Source organism: Gadus chalcogrammus, chromosome 7 (genome assembly GCF_026213295.1).
Source record: "Gadus chalcogrammus isolate NIFS_2021 chromosome 7, NIFS_Gcha_1.0, whole genome shotgun sequence".
Taxonomy (NCBI): domain Eukaryota; kingdom Metazoa; phylum Chordata; class Actinopteri; order Gadiformes; family Gadidae; genus Gadus; species Gadus chalcogrammus.
This window is the reverse complement of record NC_079418.1, coordinates 13842620-13855119: the sequence shown is the minus strand read 5'-3', so window position 1 is coordinate 13855119 and position 12500 is coordinate 13842620. Positions and strand designations below refer to the sequence as shown.

The window sequence follows — 12500 nt, the reverse complement described above, 5'->3', positions numbered from 1 at the left end:
CAACCCCACAGTGCTTTCTATCCAGCCAGCATTTTTCATAGTGTCAAGCGAATCCTCCCCTGTCTGGTTGAACTCGACAACCGATACAAGGGAGAAAAACAGTGCGATGGTTTAATGTTCAGCCCTGTTTTGGTTGGTCCTCTGTAAACATTGACTCACCCCGAGGACAGAGAAGTACTTCCTCTGTCCTCGGTGGGACAACACACTTGTATTCCATTTAATTGGCCGGGGTTGTTTGTTTGTTTTTGCATTTATTATCTATTATTGTTTTTCCCTTAAGGTGTTATTTCAATTCATACCGCAAGAAATAGTGTATCAAATACATTAAAATGTGCTATCCCTTTTTACTCTCGGGAAACAGAGGTCAGACGTTTCCAATATATACCCAAAACGAAAATACACAAAAAAGGGTTTGATACTTATTTATCAAATAATTGTTTAATATGAACCAACTAATTAGTATTGAACACAAAGATGCAGGAATCTTTGATGGTTTAGTACCACGTGGTCCATTGTACCTGATGATGATGACCATGATGATGGGGATGATGATGGTGATGAGTATGAGGATGATGATAAAGATGTCTTACCATGCATTCTCTCTGTTTCCTTCCTCCAGTCTTCATCTGCAGTTTCATGGTGGCAGCTCCCATCTTCGGTTACCTTGGCGACCGCTTTAACAGAAAGGTCATCCTGAGCTGTGGCATTTTCTTCTGGTCCATTGTGACGCTGTCCAGCTCCTTCATCAGCAAAGAGGTGACAGCACGCACACACACACACACACACACACACACACACACACACACACACACACACACACACACACACACACACACACACACACACACACACACACACACACACACACACACACACACACGCACACTGCAGTGTACAAAATAGGCTTTGTATTAGAGAACTAATTCACCAACAGCTCTTTTGCCTCAGTTTGGTCTTTGAGACAGGAACTTGATTTAGTATTCACCCAGAGGGACTGGTAATGCTGTTATATGGACACGGCAGATATCAAGGCTGCAAAATTAAATGACGCGCTTGTTAAACAAGACCACCCCATTTGACTTTTTTATGTGTCTCTTGCGTTCACTCACACTCAGGGTCTCTCCCTCTCACCCTCGCTGACTCTCTCTATCTTCTCTCTCTGTCTCTCTCTCTCTCACTCACTCACTCACTCACTCACTCACTCACTCACTCACTCAATCTCACTGACTCTCTCTCTCTCTCTCTCTCTCTCTCTCTCTCTCTCTCTCTCTCTCTCTCTCTCTCTCTCTGTCTCTCTGTCTCTCTCTCTCTCTCTCTCTGTCTTTGTCTCTCTGTCTCTCTCTCTCTCACTCTCTGGCTATCAGCCAGTGCACTAATGAAGGCATATGCCACGGGGCCGTCCTGATGTTCCTGCATCAGAGGATAAGTGGTCTTTCGTGGAGAAGAGTTTGATATCTCCTATGGGCCACGTGGATGGGGGGCGGGGCTTTTGTGTGCCTGTGGTTCAGGGGAGTGTGTGTGTGTGTGTGTGTGTGTGTGTGTGTGTGTGTGTGTGTGTGTGTGTGTGTGTGTGTGTGTGTGTGTGTGTGTGTGTGTGTGTGTGTGTGTGTGTGTGTGTGTGTGTGTGTGTGTGTGTGTGTGCGTGTGTGTGTGTGCACCTGTACCAACCGGATGAACCAGTTCGAGCTTCCCCGGAATCTAAACATACAGGAAATTGCAATAAACGACGATGGATTGACATTGGTCCAAGTGGACTGAAATAAAGAAGTGGGTTTAAGGGCCTCTCCCAGCCCCTCAGAACACACGGTCGGCACGCAGGGCCCGGGTGTCAACCTGCTGTGGGAGGTTTGACAGCGCCCTGACGAACCCCGGATGGCTTCAGGTTCTCCACCCCCTCACCGAAGCCCCCCCGCCCCCTCCAGTAAATAACCCAATTTGAAAAATAATAAGACGGAAGCTGTCACTAGACTGCGGAGCGTTTAAGCCGTCTCCGCCTTCGTAGAGCTAAGCTGACATCTGCTTCCTGACAGGGACAATTAAAGACATCGTAGGAGACGGTCCCCTCGCTCCCTCACCCTCAATCTCTCCCTCTCCCTCTCCCTCTCCCTCTCCCTCTCCCTCTCTCTCTCTCTCTAAATCTCTCTCGTTCTCTCTCTCTCTCTCTCTCTCTCTCTCTCTCTCTCTCTCTCTCTTTCTCTCTCTCTTTCTATCTCTCTAGCTCTCTCTCTCTCCCTCTCTCTCATTTTCTCTCTCTATCGCTCACTATCAATTCATCTCTCACCTATTGCTTGGTCTATTTATCCCTCTCGCTCCCCTCCTCTCTCACTCCTTCCCTATGTCAGTCTATCTCTCTCTCTCTTTCTCTCTCTCACACTCACTATCTCCCATGGTCACTTCATCTCTCTCCACTCACTCTGTCTATACATCCCTCTCCCTCATCTCTCTCTCTCCCTCCCTATCTCAATCTCCCTCTCTCTTCCTCTCTCTTCTTGCTCGCTCCATCTCTCTTCCCTCTCTATCTCTGTCTCACTCTCTTTGCTCCGTCTCCCTCTATCTCACTTCTTCTCCCCCTCTCTCTCCCCACCCCCCACCCCTCTCTCGCTCCCCTTCTCGCTGCCATCCTCCCTATCCCTGGTCTTTAACTCTACCCTTGAAGATAGGACTCCAGGGTTCATGGTTCATTCAGACATCAGTGGATGTTTCTTATGTAAGGGCCTCTTATAGGCCTGTGACCATGGGACATAGAGCATGATGGGTAATGAAATATTAACCACGCTTAGAACCGAGACTCTGGGCATTAGGATAGTGATGAATCAAATATGGTATTCAATGGGAAATTGTTGAATTAATAACATAAAAGTATTTGTCAAGAAAACCAATCAATAATTCATCAAAAATATCCTTGAATTTTGTGTGCATGAGAAGTCACGTCAAAGTTCACAAAATGTTTGTTGTTACAGAATGAAAAACTGCATTGCAACACTTTCTAAATTGAGTTGAAAATGTAGTCAGGCTGGCGGCAATTTTTAAAGCATAATTTGAGTGCATAAACAGATTGTGCATAATCAAATAGTGTTTGGGCAGAAGAACCAAACACACACAAGCTGCCAGTTTGACAATTCAAATGAAATTAGCCTGATAGTTGAGAGATGTCTCCAGGACATATAATCACACTGGGCTGGACTAAGGAATGGTTGATAGCAATATAAATATAAGATATATTTACTACCAATGTGGTTCAGTAGGGGTACTAACTGAGGGCACTGGATAGCACAGTGGGCCTAGAGCTGAGCCCTGTGGAACCCCACAGGTCATTTCTAATGTTGAAAGGGATGAATAGCCTGCTTTGATATCAATCAATAAAGAATGTACAGCCAGAGTGCTTAACCTGAAAGACTCTCACCTCATCCTTCAGGCAGTCTATGGAAATTCTAGGACTTGCTGTTTTGAACGTCACCTCTAAGTCAGAAAGAAATGCGGTTCTGCATTGACTCACACAGATTGGTCTTGGAATGGGGGAAGTAATGTTTACATACATATTTTAATAGGTAAAATGACACAAATTAAAGTTGTATTAAATAGATGCAGTTTAATTAAAGACTCTGAACCCACCCATTATATATACAATATATATATATAATTAATACAGCTATCTTTTTTTCTATCTACCTCAGTTGGCACAGTTTGGTTTCTCAACCCTCCAAATAGCTTTTTCCAGTGTCTAAACCACAAATGGCCCGTGCTCAGTAGTTATACCCCTATTAGTGGATGTTAACTGGAATTCTCACCTGAGGCTGTGTATCATATTGTTGTTGCCACGGTTACTACCACGGTACAAATACAGGGTAGATTTCTGCAACGCATAAACAAACTAGATCCAGGAGAGAGAGCATAGCCTAAATACTGTTCTGCTAATCCACATTTGTGTGTGTAAGTGTGGGTGGGGGGCTGTTGTGTGTGTATATGTTTGTATATGTGTGGAGTTTGGTTGGCCTGCTTGTGGTAAGTGTGGTAGCAGGGCTGCGTGACAGCTGACAATGGTGGATGGCAGCTCAGGGCTAGTTGACCTAGCGCAGCCCCGCTCCCAACAACTTTAATTAATCTCTTCTCATCGCTGCGACGCCCAGCAGGGTACAACCTTGCCTCTCTCTCTCACACACACACACACACACACAAAAACACACATAATCTACTCACACCTACTCACAGACTCACACTCACTTACTCAGTCACTTACCGAGTCGCCCCCCCACACACACACACACACACACAGACACACACACACACACACACACACACACACACACACACACACACACACACACACACACACACACACACACACACACACACACACACACACACACACACACACACACACACACACACACACACAGCGGATTACAAGCTGGCCTCCTGTGGCTGCCCTCTATTAAACAATTAACAGAGGTCACGGCATTTACACACTTTCTTTACAAAGCCTGCTGAGTGTTTACGGGACAGGCCAGTTGGCATTGGTTGGTTAATCAACAAGATCTTCAACACAAAGAGTTATTTTTATAGTTTGTATTGTTAATATTAATAGTGCAGCGCCCCTTTCAAAAGTTCAAAACATTCCCGTTTGGAGCAGAAAGAATGTTTGGCCTCCAGTATTGCTGCTCGCAGCTTTCTCAAGAACCGCCACTTCAAACTACCTCCCCCTTGACCCTGCACTACCCTGGGTCCTCAGAAACACACCCGCCAAGTGTGGAGCCCATCGGAGGAATGGTTGGCCGAGAAAAACTAAGGACATACATTATATGCATACAGGCAGATATACGTACATACATACATACATACATACATACATACATACATACATACATACATACATACATACATACATACATACATACATACATATATACATACACACATACATACATACACACACACATACATACATACATACATACATACATACATACATACATACATACATACATACATACAGACATACAGACAGACAGACAGACAGACAGACAGACAGACAGACAGACAGACAGACAGACAGACAGACAGACAGACAGACAGACAGACAGACAGACAGACAGACAGACAGACAGACAGACAGACAGACAGACAGGTAGACATACAAGCAGACATACTTGCATACAGGCAGACATACATGACATACATACAGACATTGTACATACAAACATTATATACAGACATACAGGCAGACATACATACAGTACATACAGGCATGCATTCAGACAGACAGACAGACCGATAGACGTACAGACATACACACATACATACATTACATACAGACATACAGACATACATGCATACATGCATACATATATATATAAATACAAACATACAGAGAACAAGACGTGAATATACAATACTATAATATGTTATTATTATATAAATCAAGACACACAGTTGCCTCTTAAGAAACCACCATATATCTACGTTCATTATAATCATTTAAATCTGTTAGCCTTAGAGGCTTTGTCTCTATTGCCCCCGGTAGTAAAATGTATGTATTTCTGGCCCAGTCATTCCCGGTTACAGAGCTCTTTAATCTGGGTTGCATAAGCCCTGTGACTCTGCGGTTTAAGGTATTACCATGCCCTTGATGTCCTCGATGCTGTATAGCTGTGGTGGAAGCTAATATGATTCAGTAGATGAGACTTCTACTGAGTAAGGAGGGTTTCCCGTAGACAAAAGCCTCTTAAGCGCAGATGAGTGGAGGAACCCTGGAAAACTTACATTTACGTTGCCTGAGCACAAAAAGCTTAATACGATTATTAGTCAAGGGTTGAGTTACCATTGATGTAATATACTTTTTTCCGGGCTGAGGCCATATAAGGACCTGTCTTTACCTCTCTTTATAAACAAGTACAATATAGGAGCGTATACATTGTTGACCCTGCTCTCTCTCTCTCTCTCTGCAGTACTACTGGCTCTTTGTCCTCTCCCGAGGCCTGGTGGGGATCGGGGAGTCCAGCTACTCGTCCATCTCGCCCACCATCATCGGAGACCTGTTCACCAACAACAGCCGAACCATGATGCTGTCTATCTTCTACCTGGCCATTCCCCTGGGGAGGTGAGTGGGAGACCCTGTAAACTCTGAACACGCTAGACCGGCCCACTGCTGCTGATATCAACCACAGTCATGTTAGTTTCCAGGGCCATTTTTCACTACCTGGGGGCCTTAAAACACATACTTAATGGAGCCCTCCTGTCTCATGACATTAGATTTATCAAACCAAGAACCTTAAATATCCAAATAAATGCAATACCAAGGCTACAATATTAAGTGTGCCTTTGCAGTTGAAGCTAATAATGGAATTGAATTAGCCCTCTTATTATCTTCTAGTTCAAGCTAACGGCTAGGTGTCCGATAGTCCCCTCTGATAAGAAAGCCATAGCTTTCCACTTGAAATCAAAAGTAAAATCAATCAGGATCGTTAAGGTTGAATCTGTGAGTTCCTCAACCCCAGGTACACATTTGAAACACAAAAGCCATTGATCTTCATTTCAATCAACCTCACACATCAGAAATCCTGAATTTGTCCCGGCTCGCCCAGCGTGGCCATTGTATGTTCCGAGCAGCCAGACAAAGAAGTGAGCGGTGACTGTGCAGCGAGCCAGTGGGAGCTCGCTGCTCAGAGAGCAAAGACAGTGCGAGCCCGAGTGGCAATAGAAAAGATCCGAAAAGCGCCAGAACCCTTTCAGTTCAGTCAGACCGGCAAAGAGCCAGGGGAAAGGAGACAAAAGCAATGCTGACATCCCGTTGTGGGCGTCATGAGTGCTGAAGCGCTGCTCTGTGCTACACACCACACCCTCTGCAACCCTGAGGGATGGACAGACAGACAGGAGGACTGATGAAGAGACAGACTGATAGACAATTTATGAATTGAGGAGGAGGAGAAGGGGAGGATTCGTCCTCTGAAACGCTGTAGGCCTACTGGGTTTAGGGGAAACATTCAGAATACAGTAGTCACCTTGACAACAAAGGGACAATAGGAAGTAGGAGTAGGAAAGGAGTAGGATCTCCAACATCCTACCTTACACGCCCCCATCCCAGCCTTCCTCTTCAGTTTGGATTCTCCCGATGTTGTGGCTGTTTCCAGGAAATGACGACGGGGGAAACGGATTCCCCTTGTTCTCCAGCAACTCGACCGTGACCTTTAACCTTGCCCTCTGACCCCGGTCCTGTTGTCATGTTGAGCGTTTGAAGTGTTTTCCGTTCTTGAGTTCTGTTGTTCATTTTGAACCGTGGACACTCCCTGTATGGGCTCAAAAGATGAGAGTCACTCAATGGAGATACTGTGTGGGGTCTGGAGCAGATGTACTGCTTTGGTGTTTGGTGTTATTTTAGGAGCTGTAATTGGCTTTGTGGAAGAACAACTTTTAGTTGGTTCCCCCTCCCTAAGTGTGTGCATGTGTGTTTGTGTGTGTGAGTGTGTGTGTTGGTGTGTGTGAGTGTGTGTGCCTGCTTCTATGTGTGTGTGTGTATATGCGTGCATGTGTGCATGCATGCATGCGTGTGTGTGTGTGTGTTTGTGTTTGCGAGTAATCATGTATGTGTGTGAATGTTTGTATGTGTGTGTAGAAGCGGTAGAGCGTGTCATGGCCCTTCAAGAGCTGTAGCTGATAAGAGAGTTTTGAAAGGCCTTGTTAGCGGGGATAAACACCTTTGTAAACACTGCTATTCTGATGGAGAGCAGCATAGCCTCAGGCTATCTATGCCTCCCAACAGGTTGCATACGCCTTTAAGAACCCAGCGACCGTATCATGGACAATGGCCAAATCAATTCTAATCTTCGACGTCATTGATTCTGGCAGTTGACTGCATATTTAAGTCTATGGCTGCCGTTTGAGATGTTTCCCACTCAAATGATTAGCTTTGCTATGCTTCTGTAACCTAAACAAAATCTGTTGTTTGTTGTTGTTTGATGTATGGAAGGAGTGTCCTGTAAAAGTTTACAAGACATGTTATCTAACGATGTTCTCCTTCTGTGTGATTGCGGCCCGGGCTACATCTTGGGGTGTTTTCTAACGAATGTATTGGCCCCCTTTCTGTGTAATAGCGGACTGGGCTACATCCTGGGGTGTAATCAAACTGATGTCCTCCTTCTGAGTAATAGCGGCCCGGGATACATCCTGGGGTGTAATCTAACTGATGTCCTCCTTCTGTGTAATAGCGGCCCGGGCTACATCCTGGGGTGTAATCTAACTGATGTCCTCCTTCTGTGTAATAGCGGCCTGGGCTACATCCTGGGCTCTGGAGCTAAGGAGGCAGCTGGAGACTGGCACTGGGCGCTCAGGGTAAGACCTGCACCATCATACTCTTAGTCTTCATCTTATTCTTTATCATCTTCATTCTCATCTTCATTTTAACCCTTATCCGCATCTTCATTTGTGCCTTCATATTCATCTCTGTTTCTTACTTAATCTTCCTCCATCATCACCTTCATCATAATCCTCATCTGCCTCGTTACTCGCCTCTTCATAGGCGTCTGTATCAATTTGTATCTTCGTCTTCATCATCCACTTCCTCATCCAACAAATCTACGTCTTCGTTATCATTATCATCTTCGTTATCAGAATCACACACACACACACACACACACACACTGTGAGGGCTGTAGCATGTCACAGGAAGGTCTAGGGTTTAAGGAGTCAGGGGGGGTAGAAGGGTCACCAAGAGAAGTAGGAGAAGTTGAGAAACAAGTTCCCACAGCCTTAGTTCAAGAACGTACTTCACCCTCTCTCTGAACCATATCATATGATGAAACGGGCCCCCAGTGTTTGATCCAAAACAGCACATTGAGCTGAGCTCTATATGTTGTTAAACTTTAATTCTCGCGGCAGGCTCCTGCCATTGATCGAGCTTCAGTTTTCTTTCAAACATCAAAAAGACAGCTGTCTACCCGGCTGAAAACACATGAATCATTCATCTGTCTCTTCCCCTCTCTGCGTCTCCGGGCTGCTCTCCGGTGAGGGGGGATCGATGTGGGTCTTATTGAGATAACAAGGAGCGCGTGCTTCCTGAACCCGGGTAGTGTGTCTCTGAGGGACTCAGGTGTCTCCGTAATAAGGGGGTAAGGGGCCGGCCCCTGGAACCTGGCTCTCTCTGCTACAAAGAGTCACTTGTTGACTCCTATTCCCAGTGCTGCATACAGTGTTCCACAGGCCGGCGCTTCAGGTGCACTCAGCAGAAGACTGATGGCTGCCCTCTTGGGTCATTATTTAGGGGGAAAAGAATGTCTGAAATTCCCCCAGCCCAATTAGCTAGAACTAAAGAAAATCCGCCCTTTACCGGTTTCCAGCGGCCCACGTTGGCCCACATATTTCTCCTCAATAGCATACTGTATACTTAAATTTGAAGCGTAAATCAGTACATACAGTGGCAAGGCGTACCGCCGTTTCAACCTGAAACCCTTTGGTGTAGGGGTAGAGCTCAGAGAGGCCTTTAGAAACCAGAGCGCTGGGTTAACTTCCACCGTCTTTATGAGACGCAGCTCGGTTTAACCTGTTGAGAACCTCGCTGTGCAGAAGGCTTTTATAAAGGTAGAACTGAACCCCTGACTAGTGGCAGCATGGTGTCATGGCTAGTGTGGGACTCCTGGCCCAAAGGTAAAGGGTTCGATCCCCTGTGTGCACAGTGTACCCGGCATTTATATGTTTTCGACAAAACATTTTAATGTTTGTATCAAGGGTTAACACTTAAACCACCCCCTGTGTGTGCTTAATGATTCAATGTTACCACAAACCCGGGCCATGCACATTTTTCCGTCAAAAACAACCCATTCCAGTCAGATATGCTCCGGGATGTGACACCCTGTTCGGTCCAGGAGAACAGGAAGTCCATTTCTCCTTGTTTTGGTGGAGCGCTCAAGGAAAAACAAGCAAGGTTACGGTCACTTTGTTCCGAAAGCGGTCACAATGGCATTCCAATAAAACAATCAGCAAGAGCACAGGGCCAGATTAATCACCGGTGTGGCATGCAGAGGAAGACCTAAACACACACACAATCACACTCACCCACACAAACATAGATGGCACACATACATGCACATGCTGAGACATGAAAGGTTGCATTAGCAGCCATATCCTGTGCCGGGGAAAAGACAAACTTATCGTTAACGTTGGCGCTCTTGCTGGTTCTGGCTGTTGGTGCGGATGTGGGGGACGGGGTCTGAGGGGTAAGGGAGAAGGAGTCCACACGGGAAATAGACAGAGGGACCTCGCTTCATCTCTGTGCTCCGTAGAAGGGAACTGGGCCCAATGACAACCTTTAAACGTATTCCCTATAATGTTATAGCTGGAGGTGAAAAAATGAGGTGCTGCACCGAAAAAAAACGGAAAATGTAATCAAAACGGTAGATTAGTGTTTTCATAGAGATGAGCTCACGTTATCTTTCCTATGAACTGTCCATTTCATCAATGAAATCAAATGAACTCAGGCGTCTGTAAGGAAGCAAGCAGTAGGTACAATGGAGGGAGGGGAGATTGCTGTGGACTTTATTATATTTACTGCATGCCGGGAGCGTCTTATTATGATCCACACGGCCCTGCGAATTACAAGAGACTACCGAGGACAGGGAGGATATCATATATCATCTAATAGGGATTATTCTCTGGTAAACACACACACACACACACACACACACACACACACACACACACACACACACACACACACACACACACACACGTGCAAACATGCTGCAGCTTGAACAAAAGGTGGTAGAGGACAATATTTTTTTTATTTTTTTTTTGAACTCTCACAACAAATGACTTCACAAACAGCTTCGCCAAACCCAAACACACACATGGAAAACGAATAAAATCCTTTTTGTTTCTATTTCTGTGTTTAAGTGTTTCATGTTGATGCCAACTTAGGCTCTCTAGAGGGACAGAGATCTCTCTCTCTCTCTGTTTCTATCTCATTATCACACACACACACACACACACACACACACACACACACACACACTAACACACACACACACACACACACACACACACACACACACACACACACACACACACACACACACACACACACACACACACACACACACACACACACACACACACACACACACACAAAATAACCCACACACACACATCCGTGCTTATCTCCTTGCTCCTTATAGATTGCACACAGGCCTTTACATGCGCTATCACCCTTCACATTCAAAATTGTTCTGAGCTCGGAAAATGAAATGCGCCGCATCTGCGAAAAAAAAACACTAACACAGCTACCTCCTAAGCAACAATCAAAAATTGCAGTAGCTACAAAAAAAAACGAAAGTGCATCATGATGACTTCATTAAAAAACTAAAAGCCCAAAGAACTATTCAAACTATTGGACAGAGCAAAGGAAAGCTAAGGGCATTTCAACAACAAAATAGCTATAGGCATCTAAACCCGAGGTAAGCAGGGTTAACATTACTTGTGTTTGTGTGTTTGCGTGTAGGTGTCCCCCCTGCTGGGCATCACGGCGGGGGCTCTGATCCTGCTCTTTGTCCCGGAGCCCAAGAGAGGCAGCGCCGACCAGGGTGGCCGCGTCAAGGCCCGCTCCTCCTGGTGCTGCGACATGAAGGCCCTGGCCAAGAAGTAAGAGATCCTCACTGTGGGAGACTGCAACACACGCTGTCGGATACCGCGAACCTCGCTGTAGGCTACTGCTACACACTGTAGGCTACTGCTACGCACGCTGTAGGATACTGCTACACACGGTGCCTGTAGGATACTGCAACACACGCTGTCGGATACGGCGAACCTCGCTGTAGGCTACTGCTACACACTCTAGGCTACTGCTACACACGCTGTAGAATACTGTTATACACTGTAGGCTACTGCTACACACACTGTAGGCTACTGCTACACACACTGTAGGATACTGTTATACACTGTAGGCTACTGCTACACACACTGCAGGCTACTGCTTAACGAACCGTAGGATGCTGTTATACGCTGTGGGATACTGCTACACACGGTGTAGGATACTGCAACACACGCTGTAGGCTACTGCTGAACACAATGTAGGCTGCTGATAACCATACTGAAGGATACTGCTAATCTCACTGTGGGATACTGCTACACACGGTGTAGGATACTGCAACACACACTGCAGGCTCCTGCTAAACATACTGTAGGCTGCTGATAACCATACTGAAGGATACTGTTAGTGCTAACCTCACTGTAGGATACTGCTACACACTGTAGGATACTGGTGAACACAGTGTAGAATGCTACACACCTTAGGATACTCCTAAACACACAGGGAAAGAGAGTGAGAGAGCGAGACAAAGACAGAGAGCGCAAGAGAGAGGGAGAGAGAGAGAGAGAGAGAGAGTGAACAAAAGGCAGAGATTTGACAGGAGCTTAGCAACTGTTTATGATTGCAACACAATTTTTTCTTTTGTACGGCAAGATAAGCATCCATTGTGTCTAATTTGTTTTTATTGTGTGTGTGTGTATCTATGGAT

The 12500-nt window shown here is 45.6% G+C and overlaps 1 protein-coding gene across 3 annotated transcripts in view; it reads left to right on the top strand.

The window, feature by feature from the left end:
- The window catches only part of spns2 (SPNS lysolipid transporter 2, sphingosine-1-phosphate), a 72319-nt gene that overhangs the window by 41773 nt on the left and 18046 nt on the right, over window positions 1-12500 (top strand). For all 3 annotated transcript variants that reach the window (XM_056594170.1, XM_056594168.1, XM_056594171.1), the window contains exons 3-6: window positions 620-756; window positions 5946-6097; window positions 8259-8325; window positions 11486-11625. In XM_056594170.1, the coding sequence (XP_056450145.1) occupies window positions 620-756; window positions 5946-6097; window positions 8259-8325; window positions 11486-11625 (496 nt within the window). The remainder of the gene's footprint in view (window positions 1-619; window positions 757-5945; window positions 6098-8258; window positions 8326-11485; window positions 11626-12500) is intronic.